Raw genomic sequence first — 20,596 nt, forward strand, 5'->3', positions numbered from 1 at the left:
AAAAAAAGAAACACCTGATGATATAATTGTTATGAAGTACTTAACCTGCCAATGATTCTAAATATTTATATCGCCAATATATGTTGCTGTTTCCAATGCTCATACTCATGCATGGCGTCACCACGGTCCTTTCTCCAAATGTGATGATAGCTGCTGAAATGATCGAGTGCTTGCATCACCTCCTGCACACAAGCAAGCATGGAAATTGAAAGCAATATGCATGGTACAATTTGATTACCGGTTGTCACGTTCCATATTTGACAGCAGGGGCAGGCGTTCTTGCTTGCCGCCTGCACACCTGCCACCCATTTGTAGGCGATTGCACCTGCCATATTTAGGCGCTCCGGCAGTCAACTCACTGCCGGAAAATTCCACGCCGTGCCATTGCTATTGCCTATTCCTTCTCGGTTAAAACATTGCCTTAAAGACTATTGACAATTGTTGCGTTCCTAGATATCCTCTCATGAGTGATCATAGTATTTTCCCTAAATTTTCTCCTTGCCGTTTTTTTCCGCAAGCCTTTTCTGTTGCCTTGTTACAATTATTTCCTGGTTCTCTTTTTCACCAGCGTTTTCTGTTGTCCGTTTAGACGGGGATTTTGTGTTGTAATAATTAGCATTTTTGTGACAAAGTTCCTTTCTGTGTCTGCTATTTCGGTGATCCACTTATCTCCAGTTTGTTGCGCACGTAGTGATTACTCTGTCGCTTTGGGCACAACGTGACACCAGTACTTGTTATACTTATGCTCCCTAAATAATAATAATTTCAACTTACATTCTGCTGCATACACGTTATGTTTCATATAGACAGAACCAGACCACAAAAATGCAAAGATGCAAGAGATGCCAGACTGAGGCACATCTGGGGGAGTTCTCCTGTACAGTTGTGCTTCAGTATAAGTGAGGAAGTAAACTAGCATTACCCACCAACTCCACAATCAATTTTATATCCCGGTGTATGTATATACAGGTATATATACATATATATATATATATATATATATATATATATATATATAGAGAGAGAGAGAAAGAGAGAGAGAGAGAGAGAGAGAGAGATTTTTTTTTTAGTATTCTCTCCACAGAAGGGCCTGAACCGTGTTCCAAACTGATAAACTACCACTGCCCAAAAAGCATGAATGTAACATTATGCATATATCTAAGTACAAATACGATTTTAGCTGTTATTTTTATTATCTTTTGTCATGATAAAACTGGCAGCATGACACGGAATGGGGAAAACTTATTTTTTTTCTGATGTGGTATATTCACACAGCTATCTTTCAATGAACTGTGCCTGTTGATGTGAAAGTAAGGATACCTTTCTGTTGGAGACAATGGATGTGCCCAGGACAGAAACCAGTTTGACAATCTCCTTGTTCTCAGACACATTTTTGTAGTAGTTTCTGGCTTGGATCGGAATGGCTTGGCTCACATACGCTGATATGTCCGATGCGCTGCCATCTAAAAAGAAGGAAGTGACACTATGTCATGTTATTACTAACATTGGTGAAGACAAAACTTATATTAATTAGTGATGATTGTTATATTTTTGGGTTTGCTAAAAAAAATAAATAAATAAAAAATCAATGAATGCCATGATTTATTTGCTGCACCCGCAAGGCTCCGGTATGTGGTTGTTCCCTCTTCCGATTCACTTTCAGAGCTGTCTGGTTTCAATGCTGCTATTCGCTGTTCATTCATTTTTCTCTGCAATTAAACCAAGCATAATGTTTGACCAGGTCTTTATCAAGTTGTGAAGTGCTTGATTATTTATGTCAGCTGAGAAAAAAAATAGGCTGCCCTTGTATACACCTTCAAGTCAAGTACTGTAACTGCCTCATGCAAGAAACACACCTTTGAGATCCTTTCTTTGTTCCACTGGCCAACACCTTTGCTAACACTGACCACACACTCTACAGCCCTATTCAATGCTTGCTGTACGTCCTCCAGAGACGGAATGATGGCAATGTTAGGGATAGAGAGGGTCACATTGACTCTGAAAATCGCCTGCTGGCCATTGCTCCTCCCACGTTTGGGTGACTCATTCTCACCTAAAGTACAAGAGAAGGGTTTCTCACTTGTGCAAATTGACAGATTGAAAAGTGACATTTTTGAGGTCATTGGATGGCTAAAAACAAATAAATAAAATAAAACACCTCATGAACGTCGATTGTTATAATAGCGTGTGGTAAAATATTAAAATCAAAAGCCCACCCATGAAATGTGCAAGTGGGGAAGACTGGATCTGCTTGCGTAGTGTCTCCAAGGTGTTGCGTGTCAGTCTGAACAAAGCATCTACATTGCGGTGGTTGAAATATGACAGCAGCTCCTGAGCTTCCAATTCCATCACTTGGATCAAGTCCCGCCTCCTCCTCCTCCTCCGCACCAAGGGGGACGATGGCGCAACACTGGCAGGAGGTACCAAGATGTGTCTAGAAGAGAGAAGGGCTTCTGAGAAGCCCCGAACATTTGTTCCACAGAGTCATCAGTTGCACAAACTTCCAGGAAATGATGCTAAATCCAGGTTTCTCAACACACACAGTATGAAGACAAAAGGTTAATGAGGACAATTGTCCTACTGAAGCGATCACTGCTTCACAGTAATAGACATGAGTGGAAAATATTAAATGTCACTATTTTTAGAGACCTCGATTACATTTGACTGGATGTTATAAAACATGCACGTATTAAGCAAGAATGGTTTCTAGAACACTGGTTAGAGTTAAATTGCAATCATGTGAACTTCAGCTGGCTCTATTGTCTGGAATATTTTCGGAACTGCAAAACCACTAACCTTGGTTGCCTTGTTTATTTATTTATTTATTATTATTAGTTTATTATTATTATAGAGTATATCATCGGAAACTATGAACTAGTTCCTTCTTAAATTTGTGAACTGAACATTGAACTAGCTTGTGCTGACAATCAACTTTCTCAACACCGCCTATGGCTGTTGTTCGGGCACTCGTGTCTCTCAAAAATGCTATACTGTTATGACTTTAGTCCAGTATACAATTGTTTTCTGTCAAGCCCTTCTATATTGCATCCACTAATAACGAAGATGAAAAAGGAAGCAAGCTACCGGTTATCTCACAGCAACCAGCGGCACGGCATTATTATCCCCCAAGCACTGGTGAAATTACTTTGGCCAAACTTCAAAACGTTTCCCACAGTTTTAAGCTTTTTTTTGTATTTATTGCAATAATGTTAATTATAATAATGTCATACTGTATTGTATGTATGTAAAACGGATGACCCTTCCCCTAAATCGAGGTTTTTATGTTGCAATTTTGAAGTTTTAATTGGACAACACTTGGAGTTGCCTTTTTATGTATGAAAAAAATTGAAAAAGTTTGAGTGATTGATTGATGTAACCGGCAACAGTTACTCTCATGAAAATCATAGAAATACAGTATATATATTACAGAACTCATTAAGAAAAGTCATGCCAATGTTTGTAATTATTATTATTTCATTTCTTTTTTGCTCATCATCAAATTGAGCAAATTTTTCACAAAATGGTGTATACCTTCCCTGTCGACATTGTCTTCTGTTTTCCTCTGAGGGCAGAGTTCTTCCATTTTTTCACCCTCCTCTTGTTGATTGTGGTCAAACTCCAGCAGCATGTTGATTAGTTCATTAGCAGCTTCCTCCACCTGCAGGCTCTTGGTGTGCAGACTTTGTGCTTGCTTGATACACAAGTCCTATGTACACAAACAGTAAGTGCATGAGTGGGCACAGAGAATGGTGGTCCAGTATGAGGTCCTTCAGGCTATTATGGGTTCAATCATTATTTCATTATTTCATCCATCCATCCATTTTGAACACCACTTATCCTGAACAGGGTCGTGGAGAGTTGCTGGAGCCTATCCCAGCTGACTTTGGGCGCTAGGCAAACTACACTCTGAACTGGCACATAAAGAGACAAACGACCTTCCACACCCACATTCACACCGTCACTGAGTGTGAATTGTTCCCACGCTGCCCGCGCACAAGTAAGTATGGTACCACTACACCATCAGCGACCTCATTATTTCATTCAGCATTTATTTAATTCCTAGAAAAAAAAGAACTGCAATAAAGGTAGAAGCTTTCAACATATCAGCAGCGTGTGTGTGTGTGTGTGTGCGTGTATACATATACAGTATATATATATACACTACTTCAAACGTAATTAAAAAAATCACCTTTAATAAAACAGTAATTATATATATTATTAAGTTTGAGCTGAAGTAGCATATTGAGTTTGTAATGAATTATCTTACATTATGCAGCCAACTCCCTTCTGTTTATTTCATTTACGACTATGGATGCATTTACCCTGGTGGTCTTGACAAAGTCCTCACAGGTCACAGGCTCATCTTCTGGGAGAATGCACAGTGTGCATGTGCTCATCTCCTGCAACACTGCATCTATCCTGAACTCTGCCAGGTCATTCACTCTGTCCATCAACAGCTCCAGATTCTCTGGGGGGGGAGAGGGCAGCAAGAGGCAGTCGGAAATGGATGGGGAAATGATGATAAGCAGTGAAGGAAGAGAGAGAAAAAGTGTACAGTGACAGGAGGAAGAGCAGCAACCAGATCCAACAACAATAATGATAATAATAATAATGGGAATACAGTATATAGCAAGGAGAAGTGATGAGGTTGTGTATTTATCATGAACTAGCTGGTTCGCCGCCCTCCGGGCGGCTCATCAGCTAGTTCCTGCAGAAGGCTGGTAAGGTGGTGGTTCGCCGCCCTACGGGCGGCTCATCAGCTAGTTCCTGCCGAATGCTGGTAAGGTGGGCCTTCGGCCCACAAAAGTGTTGTTGCTTGGTTCAACTTTTTGTTCATCTTCATTGCTTATCGCGAAAATAAAGAGATGTTTAGCTCTACTAAATAACTAACAATTTCATTGCAATGCTTGTGGGTAGACAACATTTTTTCGCTAAGATGCCCGCGCGATCGTAGTGAGCCACTGCCTGAGCGGCGCAGTGGCGGCGCGCAGCGGCGCGGTGAAGTAGGTACGTTTTGAAAAGGGACAGACGGAAGGACAGACCGCGTGCGGGACGACGCGCAATATATATATAGAGATATGAATGACTACACAAAATATGAATGTCAACTTACCTAAGGATTTGTAAATGGTACTGAGGTACTTGTCAATGTTCATTGATGTCCAGTTGAGGGAGGTCAACCCTGGCTGTATTGCCTCATCTACCTGTGAAGTTAATGAGGAATTAGTCATAGTCATGTATACAAGCTAAATTATGAGCATGGAACTTTAATGTTAATAATTGTTTTAAATACATTATGATCAAGGACCATTTTGGGCTAACTTAAAATATCTTGACCTATGTTTGTTCAATGTATTGCGGCAGCACATCACTTAAGACAAATTCCTACTTCTAATGTGGACACACTACACTGCACACATGCATGCTGCTTACCTTAGTAACATGTGGCATAGCCAGTTGTTCAAAGGCACTCTGAATCTTTCCGCGAACTCTGGCATTCTCACTCAACATGAACTGAAATAGCAAAGGAATTAAACACTGTCTATGAAACAAGGTTACTATACGGGATGAAAACTGAAAGGATTTTTGTTCCCAACCCCCCCCCCCAAAAAAAAAAAACTAACAAACTACAACTGACATTTATAAAGCTAACTAATACTAATAATAATTATCACGGAATTGTCCTTCATTTTCATCTGTCACTTAATTTCATATATAAGGTTTAAATGTAATTATTTCAGTATTGCTGTAAATCTGTAGCAACAGAAGAAGGAACGTCAAACCCTCAATTTTTTTTTAGAATTGTAGTTTATTTTATTACATCATGCATAGTGACCTATTCTAGATCCCATATACCTGTATATACTCTATATTTTTTACTTACATGAATACTGAAACATATACAGTACAAACTGAAACAAAACAGCAGTTTCGGGACAACTAATGGAAACCCAACAAATGTAAAAAGCAATAGTGATCTTTTTCAGTGTAAAGAAGTGTGAGCAGATACTGACCTGTAAATTGTTAAAGTTCTTTTTGAGGGTGTTCTGTTTTCGCTGCAGCAGAACAGCAAAAGGTGGGACCTCCAAATTGTTTCTGCTCATGCAGTTCGCCTCTCTGATTTGCTTCATAATCTCTGGGTCAAAGTTCACAAACAGTTCTCCTGTCTCTGGTGAGCGAACCAGCAAAGACGCCTGTAGGCCAGGCCTGGCATCCTCAACCTGGAAACAAGGGATTGTGGTTTGCTGTCGTCAGGGAAGGAGAAAGAAAACTGGATTTTGTTTGGTTTGCATTTCCTCTATTCTTTACCCTTTTCATCCAGCTGTGATGGTAAAGTATCTCATACTCAAGCAGAACTGCTGCGAGCCTGTTGTAATTCCTGATGATCTTCTTTGCCTCCGGTGTGGAAAGGACACCAGTGTGCTATCCGGATATAAAAAGGACAAGTCAATTCTAAACATTGTCAATGTTTCAAAACAGTGATGATTAGGATGATGATGAATAAACCTTTTGAAACAAATCCATGGGGCCCTGAATTCTGCTGTATAGCTGTCGAGCCCACATGATCCGGCCAGAGACTGGGGGCAAGTTGCGGCCGATTGGAGGGTCGAGTTTTTGCTTCATATAGAGATTGGACACCATTTCAATGTCGCGGCCATAGCTCTTGAGAACATGCTGGTACTTCTCATCAATGCCGAGGTTGGGGATACCCAGTCTATTTTCGTGATAGAAAGTGGATTGAAAAAAAATCAATTACATGTCCGGAGAATTAGCCATTCGTCACATGGTCAAGTAGATGCCAAACATCTGAGAACCTTTTCATATGTAGTCTTTCTTTCTTTCTTTTTTAATTCATTAAGTGCAGAACAAAAGGTAACAACAGGTGGCACATTAAGTCATAAACTGTGGACTACCTTCCAAATCTTTTGAGCACATCAAGAGCTTGTTCTGTATTTTGAATCTGGTCAAAAGTGCAATCCATAAAATTTTTCAGCTGCTCCTAAATAAAGCAGAGGGGTAAAAAATCAAAATAAAAGTGTTGCAGGTCATAACACTCTTAAATCAAAGTAGTCAAAAGAAATGTCTGGCCACATTGAACCTACATGAAGTTCAGCGGTGCTTTTGCAGAATTCGTCATAGTCCACATCAAAGTCGGTTCTTCTCTGGTCAAGGAAACTGTAATGTTTTGTCTTCATCTTCAGTATTATTGCCTGTCACATCAACAATTAAATCAGGGCTCTCAAATTAAATCAGGGCTCTCAAAATCAGTTACCAGCTTGAAACTGAAACTAGTCGAATCTCAAATGTGTGTCATTTGTGCATAAAAGTGAGACATCCCAAATGATACATTACCTCCCATTTGGCCTGCATTTCTGTAGTCTTGTTCATCTATGACAACAAAGGCATAAAAAAAATCAGATAATTATGGAGAACATGCGCAACGTGAAATGCAATAAATCCATCATATTAGTGTCATGTATCGATGTTGCAATCATGACATCTCGCTGCATGTTTGTCGAAAATAAAATGTGGAATGATGAAACAACCCATAATATAACATTTCGCGAAAACTACTACAATTGGGGTTTGGTTCAAAACAATCTCGATTCTAGGACCACCAATGGAGACTACATTGACCTGAAGTCTGCTTCAGACCTTTAATAAGAATATAATTCTTTTAAGGAGTGCTGATAACCCTCAATGAGTTTATGACAGTGTGATGGTCAATGCGAAGGGGCAATCTTTGTCACACTGTTCCATCCACGCTTCATATCATCTGACTTTGATCGCGTTAGCTTGGACATTACATTCAGTATTGTATACGTTTCGACGCCTGAAAACCCATCTGAGTGCGTGTAATACCACATCATTAAAAATGCTGTACATAGTTGACGGTTTGCCTGGCAGTCATCAAGCAAACTGATCTTACTTGAAACCTGGTTGCTACCATCTCAAGTCCCTCTATTTTTGAATTCTGAAGGGCCGAGTAGGTAGAAATGGTGGCCAGCATTTCCAGGATTTTGTTAAGTCGTCGCTGGAATGTGTCAAACTTCCCAAAAATGTACATCTCACTGAAGTCAAACTGTCTTTCTGTGGGGGTCTGTTCCAGCTTTGCCTTGGTTTTATGGAAGCATTGCTGGTACTCCTAAAGACATGCAACACATAAGTTACAGTGGGAAGCACCAAATATTTTGCTCATGGAAACCACTCTTTGAGTGAAAAAATTTTAAAAAGACTGCACTTGCTACCTCATTTAGGCGGATGGCTGCTTTGATTTTCTCCTCTACAATCTGTTGTGGCTGATCCCAAATGGAATTTTCACCATTGTTTGTGATGTGGGCTTTGCAAGCAGTTATCATCTGGTTTGTTACCTGTAAAAATAAAAAAAAATATATATATATACCGGTATATATTGAGCTACAATATTTAAACATCCATATACAACGTGTTTTAAGCTTAGTGTATTTGTTAATATTTGCATATGTTCTTTTATTATACACATTCTCATCTTACATTCTACCGACGGTAAGCACAGGCGGACCATGCAAATTCCCCCCCAGGATTCAAACCCCCCAACCCTCTGTGAAGCATATATGCTAACCACACATATGCGCTGTAACCTTTGGTCTCATATTATAACGTTAAAATAATGGCAGCATCCGTACAAAAAATATATATATATTGCAAATATATGCTGTGTAAAATGGGCATTGTTACCTTGACAAAAAGTGATGTAATCTTTTCAGATGTGTTGTAGTAGCGAGAGATTCTGTGAATCATCCTGATGGCTTTGATAAGACTTGGTATAGCATCTACCATTGAAACCTGGTACCCAGCAGAAATAAATCATGTAGGTATCATTATGCCAATACATACAAAACTCAGTGGGACACAGTATGTTTGTTTATTCTCATTAAAGACAAGTGCACGTATGTCTAACTATTTGTCGTACAGGGTCACTGTTGTAAAGTGGGTCACAAAACTTCTCCAAACTGTAGAGATACTTGACATTATCTTTAGCCTCATTGGCTGACTCAGTGATCCTGGCGTCCAGTTCCCGCCACAACTAGACAGAGAAAATCATCATTGAGCTTACAAAGGTATAATAGTTCCATTTGGAGGTGATTCTTTCCTTACCTTGATGATTTTAGATTTTGCCATCAGGAGAACACCCAATACCGCCTTTACAGCAGGGCTCTTAAGTTGATCCAGAAGGTAGTTGAAGCGAGACATCCGTTTCTTCCAGTGGTCCAGCTCAGCCCGTGGGCCAAGGTCTTCGGCTTCTTTTCTCAGCTGATCACTCTCAGCTAAAACCTGCAGCATAACATAATTTGTGCCCCAACTTAAAGACAGGTCGCCTTTGAACAATTCATGGTTTTAATAATGTGATTGTAAAATTTAAGCATACAATCAGAATCTTGTACATTTGGAGTCAAATACTAAGCTGGAAAAATAAATACTGCCAGGAGTACTATATGATCACATTATATTTGATTTATTATTTGGCTTTTGCTTTTTTTCATATTGACCATAACTCATGGTCAAGGCAAGTTATGTGTTTTTTTTTTAAATTGACGAAAGTTACATTATAAACTGCTCAAAAAATAAAGGGAACATTTAAACCACACCATGTAACTCCAAGCGAGTCACACTTTTAGGGTATCAGCTTGCCCAGTTAGGAACACTGACTGTGAATGAATTTCACCTGATGTTGTTCAAATGAAACATACAATGGGTGGAAATGAGAGGCAATTAAAAAGAATGGATGAAGGAATGGTTCTACAGGTAGTGGCAAAAGACCATTCCCTGTCGTCATCCTTCCTGGCTGACAGACAGTTCAGGAGTCAAGTGTCCCTCTGATCCAGGTCTGGGACAAGATTCCCGAGGAGAACATCTGGTGGCTCATCAGGAGCTTGCCCAGACATTGTAGGGCATGCATACAGACACATGGAAGCCACACACAACTGAGGCTAATTTTTGACTCATCTGGAGTGTGATCAGCCAGTGATTTGATTTTCTACTTGGATTTTGAACATGACTTTGAATCCAGACCTCCATGCAATGGAGATTTTAATTTACATTACCGTAACTATTCATTTTGTACACAGTATTCCCAACGCATTCCAGTGTGTACTGAACTATGTTTTTCCACTGCAATATCTCACTCACTGACACATAGGATGTTTTTAACTGTTTATTGTATTTTTGCAGTTTTTTTTTCCAAAGTTCTTCTAAATTCTTGGGAGGATAATCTCAAGGTGCAGTATATGGCATTGTAAGACATGTTTATGTGTGGGTTCATACCTGTTCGATCTGCTTAATCCAAACTTTCACGCAGCCTTCGATTTTTTCTATAGTTTCTGTGTTGTTGGCTGCAGCCATGTAGTCAGATGGGCCTTTCAAGACCCGTACGTCAAACGTATCACACTCTTTCAAAGTAACCTAGAGACAGAACATGACGTTTTCTGTAATGGATGCAGTGTTGCATTGATGAGATAATGTTGACAAAAATCACAAAATAAAACGTTTGTGTCTGTGTTTCAATTAAAAAATTATATAGACAGTGAACACCAACTGGCTCTTTGTTTTTCATGTCACATTGTCAATAAATTAGGCTATATATTATTCTTCATTTCATAAATTTGCTGGTGTGAATTGGGAATTTCTCCATTGCGAGATTAATAAAGGTTTTCTTATCTTTTCTTATCTTTATTTTGCTTGCAGCTGACCTTTTCTTGAAGACTCTCCTGTGCCCCCGCCAACACGGTCACAAAGTTTTCCAGTGATGATATGAAGTCCTGTTTAACTGCTTGGGCCTGTGGACTGGCCAGCTCTCCCCAGCCATGGTTCATCTTTGTCAGTGTTGGTATGAAAACCTCAGAGAGCAGCTGTTGCACACTTTTTAACAGACCGCCATCTGAGGTGTCCAGCATATTGAAACTGACATCCTAGAAATAAAGAGTTAAGTTCTACTTGATACTGACATTACACATTAACACTGAACCATTGTTTGACTTTTGGTAATTAGTTCGTTACCACGGTTGTAGCTCAGACGGGTGTAAAACTACACCTGTACTGCACCAAATCGAGAGGTGTTTTTATGTTGTTTACATTATATCATACAACTATATAACCATGGCAAAATTACCTAAATAAAGTGCTGCCTTGAGGTATGAGTTAAAATTTTCAATGACCATGCTTATAATTTAAAACACTTGTAACCCAAATCATCTTTTCCCATTAAAACGAAGGACACCAACAGTAATCCGTTTCACACTTTCCCCCCAAAACAACAACAATGTTCAGGTGTCTTTTTTTAATGAGATAAACTCACACTCCATGCACTGACATACAGAAATGATCCTCCTTCTGGTGTATCTTCTATGTAATCAGTATAAGACAGACAGACCGATGTGCTATTCATTGAGGTGTTATTATAAATGCACTGGAGCTTGAGGCAGTCCTTGCCTCTTTGCAGGAGCCAATTAGATTGCAATGGGGTCTCTTCCCGAGAACCTGAGTGGGATTCATAATATCTCCTCTCCATGCTCATCATTATGCTAATATTAGTTGTTCCACATATACAATGTGGGTGCACTTGGCTGCCTTTGTGTTGTAGATGAATCAGTTGCATTCAGTCAGTTGCTTAAAGGGTTAACACACTGCAATTTAGATGTTTATTAGCATTAAAAGATTTTAAAGTGTGGTTTGTCTATTTTCAATACACAAGGTTGAATTATCTTTGTTTTGTGATTAGTTTGACAATAGACTTCACTTGGGCAACCCTGACCAAATCAAAAATTCTTTAACGCCCCACTCAGTGTTAATATTTTAAGGAATGAATACAATTCCCCCATTTCTTATTGAAAACAAATCGTAAAACTGGAGTAAAAGGAGCTCACTCTCAATTGCAAAGCACTCACATAATTCTTACAAATATGGTAGCATTTGAAAGAAAGATTTGATCAAGGTTGAATAGATGCCCTCCCCCCGCAAAAAAAATTGTTGTGCTTAGATTTTCTGTAATTGTTGCGAATGGTCTTACTCTGTGTATGTTTTCAGAAGTGATCGCCTTTGAGGCGTTGGCTCTGGTGAAGAAGACACATATGCCAGTCAGGGCCACATCCCTTCCATCAGTCACAAACACTTTATGCTTCTTGTTTTGACCAGGGGGCTGAGGCAACTGCAGGGAGGACGATGATGATGTTCCTGCAATTTTCAAATGGACATATAATTCAGAAACATAACTGTTTAGAGGGAGTACGAATTAACTCCGACTGGCGACCTCAGTTGAGCAGATTAAAATTCAGACGGCACAGTTCATAATATGCACCTCCATCCGCTGGTCCACTTTCCTGATAGTAAAACATGAGGTGCAGAAGCCCGTCAGCCACAAAGAACTGCTCCATGCGATCAAGCTAAAAGCGAAAACAAACAAACAAATAAACAAAAATTGATTGTCTACAGCACACACCTAAACTGAAATGAGTTCCACATTAATTTGATTATACTAAACTGAAGACAAAATTTATATGATGCAAACTGTGACATTGAATAAGAATCATACCTGATCTCCCTCCAGCATGGCATCTTCTACATCACCCTTCTCCAGTCCCAGGCACGAAGCCACAATACTGAGCACATAGTCATGTCTTCCATCAAGTTGGGCACATTTGGCTTCACGCTCCTCCTTTAACTTTTGCTGATCAATAGATACAGACCATGTATTAATATAATATCACGGTTAAGGTAATGCTGAAATGGGGCATGGGTCACTTGGCAGAGGACTTTTTGATTCATGTTTGTCATAAATCCTTATCAGCTGCATTTCTTGTATATATTGTATGTATCAATTCCCACTGAGACACCAAATTTCCCAGCTATTTTCCTCTGATACATGCATTCCAAACATTGCACCCCAAATTCGGCTGGCACTCCAAGAGCTATTTCCCCTTGACATTTAACGTATTTTCCGGACTACAAGCCGCTACTTTTTTTCCCAAGCTTTGAACCATGCAGCTTTTCAAGTGACGCTGTTCATTTATGAATTTTTAATGTACGCTTCAAACGCAGCCGTCCTGAAATGCGGAACTCTGAGTGAGGCGGGTGTGTAGGAGCATATATAGAGGATATGGTGGAGTGAAAATAATTATCTTGTGAGATGAGCAAAAGGGAACAAGTGCCATAAATACAGCCATCTCTGCTGTGCAACCCCTGTGTCCGTTGTTTGTTTGGCGACAGACTCCTTCCTGGCAAATGACATCAGGCACTAACAGTTAGCCACAGGAGACAGAATTTCTGGTCATGGAGTGACATCCCCTCATGTGAAAAAAAAGTCGACGCGATTGAGCTTATTCTCTGTCTGGTTTTACACCCACTCTCTGTTGCTACTACCTATTGTAGTAGCATGAAAGGGCCAGTTTGTCCAAAGGCAAACAACACCATTACAATGTAGTGAAGTGAAGATTATTCAAACAAACAGCCGAGGTCACCACAGAATCAAGTCATGCTTTGCACAAGCCAAAAATAAGTGAGTCCTGTTATGGCAAGTGGAAACAAGTTGTGTTTGTGTCTTCTGCCCATGCAACAGATACATAAGACAGTGCACACCAATGGACAAGATAACAACCACAGCAGAAATAACATTCATATGCAGGCAAATTGAAGCCATGCCATAAGTTATCAAAAGACAATCGCAGTTTTGAACAAACAGAGGCTTTTTGAATGAAGGTGAAAAGAGCATTGAAAACGTTGTGACATGAATGTTTGCCACAACATACCGGTATACAGTAACTCATCTAATATTTAAAAATGTAATTTGGAATATAATCACGAAAAGATTATGTCAAATCCACGGCGGAATAGAACGTTCTGCCAAAGTCAGTGTTACGGGTACTTATTTTAGAAACATTCGTTTGCAGATACTTTTGCCCTTGAATTGCAATTTTGCTGATAAATGGCTAAAATGAAACCACTGTGAAAACAATGATTTTCTTATCTGGATGACCTTGCAGATGCTGTGTTTCCAGAGTTGTTTCCCAAACATGACAGATCACCGGTCTTCCTCACACCCCTCTCAGTTACCTCTGTATTGTGATGTGTATTTACTTAATTGACAAGAGGACAGAGCAACTGCCATTTTCACAACTATTCAATTTACCACAGATCATTTTTGGAGCTAAATTGTGGACAGAACAGATGCAATGTTCGAAAAGACCAAACGTGTGGCGATAGAAGACCGTGACGTATCCTGTTGGACCATCTGTAGGTGAGTGGCTTAATGTAGGCAAGTATTCCAACAAAACAACTCTCATCATAAGGTTACTGAAATAAAATTGTAAATCATTTTGAATGACATTTTATCGATGGGGAAAAAAAGGGACACATCATCACTTTGTGAACAATGCTTACTTGATGACAGATAGACTGAAAAACACACCATTTGAATGCAATCCAAATAAACAGTTGCAAAACATTGATCCAATGGCTCCTGTGGAGGATTCCAAGACCAACCTCGCAACCTTCAGTAGACGTTTGAAACTCCAATATAGATTCATGCCCCGAAGCGTGCACAATGTGTCCTTGGTTGATTGGAATCGGTTTGAAAGTGAAATTAGCAAGACTTGGTAGAAATGTTGAAAAAACTAAAAACAAGAATCCCTTTGATACTTTTCTAAAAGATCATTTTCACATCTAAATGATAAATTAGACTGATGTGACTGTTGTAATTGTAAATAAGTAAAATGTTACAACATCTGTAACATTGAACATTTGGTCATAATGTAAATATTATATGATATGGAGGATTTATTGTGGAAAACATTACTCCACGTTAACTAGGAGAAATGTGCCCAATTTTCCCATTTTAAATCAGCCTTCTTTTGTAAAATCAAAAACTGTGAAATAAATACAGCCCAAAATGCATCATATCATTATTACATTTTTATATCTATCTTTATTTTATAATGCATTTTTTCTACATATTAGTAAGTCTGCTTCAATTGTGTCCAATGCATAAATTTAAATATCATGAATAATTACACCAGTATCACTAAGACCGTATTTATACTGCATGGTTCAAAAGATACAGTTCAGACTTTTTGCTTCCTAGTGGCACAGTTTGAATATTCGCCACGCTGAAGGGAATCAAAACATTTGAAATCAGAACTCTATACTTTTTTAGCTTTGTATGTATTGTTATTGTTACTTCTGTGTTATTGCTGCTGGATGTTGTTGAGAAGTGCTTACTTATTTTGCGCTTGCACTTTGTTCCCTGAATGTAAACCTAGTCAGAAAGGAAAACTGTCAGTTGAAATGTAAATGTAAATAATCAGTCCCAAAAAACAAAAAAGTGGTCACTTCAGCTCCCAGTGTAAATCCAGCCAAAGTCTCAAATCACTTTTTACCACTATCTTTTACGAGCAGATTCTGCATTCTTGACTGCTAAATATTTGCGTTTGACCGAAGAAGCCAAGCCGTCTGAAACTACAGAGCACTTGGGTCGCCTTACCTCATTTTGATATTCTGATTGTCGCATCATTGTTGCCCTTTCACACAGATATTTCTTTTCAAGTCAGTCTTCCCTCTTAATTGGGTTCGTTTCTCATGACATCTGAGAATTAGAGCAGCCAACAAAGACAAGACAGAACGACCAGCTGCGTGAGCAATCAGCTGTCTTATTTGCCATGTGAGAATGGTTGCTCCCCTGAAATTATCCGTGTTGCTCGTACACGAAGACTGTGAACAGGATAATGTGGTGTAGGATGACCAGCTGTCGACTCGGTAATTATCATGGCCCTACTCTCACCTTACACATCTAACACAACAGAATAGGAAGGACAGGGGAAGGGATGTGGCACTGTGGGGGTGAAAATGATAGCCAGTCAAGAGCTGAAGAGACCTTCATTGTTGTAGGCACTAACACAGTATTGTAGAAAAAATAAGTGATACTATGCTTACAGAGGCATCAAACAATCATGATTATCAGGGCATAAGTGGCTATTAAATTTGGCCTTGCTGATCATTTAGAATTACAGGCCTTTAATACAGGCCACCGCCATTGTCAGGAGCTCAAAAGGGACAAATGACTCACAATATTAGCCAGGTGTGATTCATTCTCCAGTTAGTTCAAGACAGAAGAATCAAGTGTGATGGTGAATGCGGATGGTCGTTCGTCCAGCATGCCCACGACCCTTGTAGGGATATGCAGTTCAGATATTTGATGGATGGACATGTGTTGGCTTTTGTTAAGTCAAAAATGCTATCTTTTTTTTCCTTAAACATTACAGTGAAAAATGCTCTTCCAATAAAGTAGTGGCAAAACCATTTGCAATCGTTTTTTATGTCAAGCAGGGGGCGGGATGGTGGTCAACGAGTTAGCACGTCCGCCTCACAGTGCAGGGTTCGATTCCGCCTCTGGACATCCTGTGTGGAGTTTGTTTCCCCGTGTTTGTGTGGGTTTTTTCTGGGTACTCCGGTTTTCCCACATTCCAAAAGCATCCATGGCAGGCTGACTGAACACTCTAAATTGTCCCTAGCTGTGATTGTGAGCACGAATTGTCGTTTGTCGTTTGTCTATAGGTGCCCTGCGATTGGCTGGCCACCAGTTCAGGGTGTACCCAGCCGACTGCCCAGCTGGGATAGGCTCCAGCCTGCAGCCCTTGTGAAGATAAGACGATTAGAAATTGATGGATAGCTTAATGTAACTTGATTTCTTAAAAATTAAGTTTTTGTTTTTTTTTTTTAAAGAAAGCACTGTTGATATCAGTGTACAGTACAGGTTGACATTGACATCTCTGAAGATGGAGCTGCCAATTGGATATGACTCGGATGTGATTGGGGTGAAGGAATTTTGCGCACTGCCTTGGCTTCTTTCTCTTGCATAGCAAAGTAAGCTATTGCACAAACCTTTAATGAGAGCTAATGAGTAAAAATGTCAGCACTCCTGAGCAGATCTTAGAGTATTTAAAAAAAAACAACAACAACAACAGAGAGGGAACAACCTTCGTCATCATTACCAATATATTTATCCTGCTCATCTAAAAATGGAGTTGTCATTGACAGTGTACGCGTTGTCACTGCTTCTGCGTCCAAATAAAATTATGCCCTCAAAAAATTCCACACACGCACGCACGCATGCATGCGCACACAAAAACACACACACACCGATTCATGATAAAATCAATGTTTTCATTGTGACAACCAGCAAATGTGTGGCACATCTCTTCACATGGCTCCAACTGAGGAGTTAGAATTGAAAAAAACTCATTGCCAGCCTTTGCATTTGAAAGCAGTTATTTCATCAATTATTCAATACACTATGACTAATTTTGTAGATCGAACTGTCAGCTTGTGAGCTGCCGTGAAACAGGAGACTGACTGTGAATTATACATGTGATGAGCTCTAAAGGAAAGAGAGCCACAGAAAGAGGCTTCCCACTCTGATACAGGCAGTGAGATTTGAGTGTGTGTGTGTGTGTGTGTGTGTGTGTGTGTGTGTGTGTGTGTGTGTGTGTGTGAGCGTGCGTGTGTACGCGGTTGATTGTTTTAGTTCACAATTTAGGACCATATTCTTACTGGTCACAATATGAGGTACACTTACACAATCTCCCTTACAAGAGTGGCATTAAACATCTGACTTCATGAAGGAAATACTGCAGTGCTTGATCAATTGACAATGTCACAGAGGTTAATTTCCCAATCAGTCTATTTTTGTGTTTGTCCAATTTAAATGGTTTTTAGCAAGACATCATACTGAGAGATCTTTCAAATTCATGTAAAAAAGGGGCGCTGTCTGAACAGAACAGTTGTCAAAATGAAGGGTGGGCTTAATTATGGGGCTGGGAATAATATGAATGAAAACAAGACTGAAGGTATCAATGATATAGATTTTCAACATCTACGTTTTTCAGAAAGGACCTGTCACTCATATAACTTTCAACCCAAGGGGAATAACAGCCAAATGCTTCTGAACTCATTTAATTGCACTTCCCAGTACAGATGGACAATGACCAGAAGCATACAGTGAAAGAAACAGAACGTTTTTGTGAGACAAAGTAGTGGAATGTTATGTCAATGCCCTGACCTGAATCCAAAGACTTCCCAAAAAAAAGGTGTGATGGTGCATCACTAAGTGCCTCTGGTTATGTTTACTATATATGTTCCGGATTTCAAGGCTGTAACTAACTGCAAAGGATTTGTAACCAAGTCTCAATAAGTGAACTTTAACGTTAATTTCAGAATTGTAATTTGTCCCATTACTTTTGGTCCCTTAAAAATTGGAAGGCATACACACAAACTTGCAATTCCAACACCGTCCACCTTTGGATGTAAATACTGTCCTCTCAAAGGAATGCTGTAAACCTGCAGGCAAAACACATCGTACTTGTTTTATTTCAAATTCATTATGATGGTGTTTAGATCCCAAAAGATTTGCCAATATTTTTTAACCTGGTGATATTTCAACCTTTAAATTAATCCTAGGCTTGAATTGTAACTGGCATGAAATGACTCCCAGAGAAACTAAAATCAACACCACAGACCTAAAACATAATTAATGCAACCGATAAATACATTCATTCATTCATTCATCTTCCGAACCGCTTGATCCTCACTAGGGTCGCGGGGGGTGCTGGAGCCTATCCCAGCTGTCTTCGGGCAGTAGGCGGGGGACACCCTGAATCGTCCAGAAAACCCACACAGAAAACCTGATAAATACAATAATCCATAAAAATGACGCCTCAAAAAGACATTTTAAGATCGGGTCAATGGTAACTGATATGGGATGAGAGGGTGTTGCTCAGGATCCATATTCTAGTTCATCCAAACGTCATTGACGTTAAAGCCTTCAATATTTTCCACAGCACCCCCACCAAATCAGGCATAAATTAATTTGGCGTTTGCACAGACAAGAGAGTGCCCCGATTTTTTTCTCACAAAGTAGGGAGCATACACCTGTCCAAAATGCAAGAGGAATGATTTTGATTTAGTCGAACCAATTCGAACTAGGTTGATCAAATGTGTGGTTCCTACTTTTAAAACGTCAATATGAATTCATCCCAATGACCATCGGTTTTTTGCAACTACAGTAGAGCGTTAACACACTGCTCTCTAGTGGACTAACGATCTCAGTGCACCCAAGAACGATTATTAATCACTGCTGGGATGCCAAAGTGAAACGTAGCAGTGATATTCAAAACAAGTATAAAAAATCTCAGAGATAGATGCAATGAAGAGTGTGAAGAGGGAAAAACATACTCACCCAGAAGTATAATTATACAAATAGTCCAAAAGCAAAGTAACCCATTGAGCAATATACGACAAAATGAGAATATTTAGAAAATGTGCAGAATATTTTGTATTATTTCAACCCTTCTAACACCCTTGTCTTATTAATTCTGTGCAAAAAAACACATATGTGATTAAAAATTACCACGTATAAATATATCAATGTGTGCCGTATCATGTACCGTAGCGCCGTTGCATACGGTACACAAGCTCATGAGTAAATTACTGTCGAGGTACTTGAAAGCGATTTATGTGTTTTGTAAGTTAAAGGGAAGCAATTAACCAGAACATGCATGTCCTGTGTTTGCATTACATATAAAAAAAACTCATATACAGGAGTTGCAATTGAGTCTTTCAATGAACTCGTGTAATCAGTACACGTATTAGCCGAGACCCGAGAGTAATGGACATAATCTGTCAACTGTAGTCATTTAAAAACGTCGATTTCTTCACCGACACGGATCTTTTCAACAATGAAATAAATGCTGCAATCGGAACAAATTTATTGGAATTGATGTGCTCATACCTGCAGTTCCTTGAGAGATTCCGCGGTCCCAGTTGACTGGCTGCTTCGGTTCCTGTAGCTGACTTTAACGACACGAGACGTGGACGCCATGCCCTCCACAGTGCCCTTTTTAATCAATTCCAATCGATCTCATCAACAAATGTGTTGATTTGGCCACCGTTTTTTCAAAATCACTCAAGATTTGATGCTACTGCTCCTGCGTTTAGTGGCCATCGGGTTGTTGTTTGGTTACCAAGGTAACGCAGGCAAGTGGGGGAGGCAGTATGTCAAGAATCTGTCCGAGCACAGATTCAAAAAAAGGGAGACAAAAAGCTTGCAGGTGACTGAAACTTATATAGAGCATTAAGAATTGATTGTAGTTTGGAGCGCTTTATAACTACGCTGCATCATGAATTGTTTAATAAAAATTAGAAGAAAACATACTTTCATGGGGTAAAGAGGACAAACGGAGGTGTGTTTGGGAGTGATGCTGATTAGGTATTGAGGGAGTGAGGTTCATTATTTGGTCGTCAAAGGACAGACCGCGTGCGGGGCGACGCGCAATATATATATATATATATATATATATATATATATATATATATATATATATATATATTGCGCGATCATTAATGTCTATATATATATATATATATATATATATATATAGACATTAATGATCGCGTCTATTGGAATCCTTCTACTTACCTGGATTCCCAATTCTTTGTAAACATGGAAAACTCATTAGTGTTTGTCTGTTATCCATTGTGTATTGTTTTGATTGCGTACTCAAAACAAAACAGT

The 20,596-nt window shown here is 39.4% G+C and overlaps 1 protein-coding gene across 1 annotated transcript in view; it reads right to left on the bottom strand.

The window, feature by feature from the left end:
• The window catches only part of dnah5 (dynein, axonemal, heavy chain 5), a 96,478-nt gene extending 76,445 nt beyond the window's left edge, over window positions 1–20,033 (bottom strand). The window contains exons 1-26 of the mRNA XM_052065691.1: window positions 19,814–20,033; window positions 12,569–12,703; window positions 12,335–12,419; window positions 12,047–12,210; window positions 10,731–10,949; window positions 10,306–10,443; window positions 9,139–9,315; window positions 8,954–9,067; window positions 8,719–8,826; window positions 8,250–8,372; window positions 7,931–8,146; window positions 7,354–7,380; window positions 7,104–7,211; window positions 6,915–7,000; window positions 6,508–6,715; window positions 6,310–6,423; window positions 6,015–6,221; window positions 5,434–5,514; window positions 5,114–5,204; window positions 4,323–4,468; window positions 3,532–3,706; window positions 2,217–2,453; window positions 1,857–2,053; window positions 1,616–1,709; window positions 1,321–1,463; window positions 106–182 (exon numbers count right to left, since the gene is read on the bottom strand). Of these exons, the coding sequence (XP_051921651.1) occupies window positions 106–182; window positions 1,321–1,463; window positions 1,616–1,709; window positions 1,857–2,053; window positions 2,217–2,453; window positions 3,532–3,706; window positions 4,323–4,468; window positions 5,114–5,204; window positions 5,434–5,514; window positions 6,015–6,221; window positions 6,310–6,423; window positions 6,508–6,715; window positions 6,915–7,000; window positions 7,104–7,211; window positions 7,354–7,380; window positions 7,931–8,146; window positions 8,250–8,372; window positions 8,719–8,826; window positions 8,954–9,067; window positions 9,139–9,315; window positions 10,306–10,443; window positions 10,731–10,949; window positions 12,047–12,210; window positions 12,335–12,419; window positions 12,569–12,703; window positions 19,814–19,903 (3,560 nt within the window). The 5' untranslated portion in view covers window positions 19,904–20,033. The remainder of the gene's footprint in view (window positions 1–105; window positions 183–1,320; window positions 1,464–1,615; window positions 1,710–1,856; window positions 2,054–2,216; window positions 2,454–3,531; window positions 3,707–4,322; window positions 4,469–5,113; window positions 5,205–5,433; window positions 5,515–6,014; window positions 6,222–6,309; window positions 6,424–6,507; window positions 6,716–6,914; window positions 7,001–7,103; window positions 7,212–7,353; window positions 7,381–7,930; window positions 8,147–8,249; window positions 8,373–8,718; window positions 8,827–8,953; window positions 9,068–9,138; window positions 9,316–10,305; window positions 10,444–10,730; window positions 10,950–12,046; window positions 12,211–12,334; window positions 12,420–12,568; window positions 12,704–19,813) is intronic.
• Between the last annotated feature and the right edge of the window lie 563 nt (window positions 20,034–20,596).

Source organism: Hippocampus zosterae, chromosome 5 (genome assembly GCF_025434085.1).
Source record: "Hippocampus zosterae strain Florida chromosome 5, ASM2543408v3, whole genome shotgun sequence".
NCBI lineage: Eukaryota > Metazoa > Chordata > Actinopteri > Syngnathiformes > Syngnathidae > Hippocampus > Hippocampus zosterae.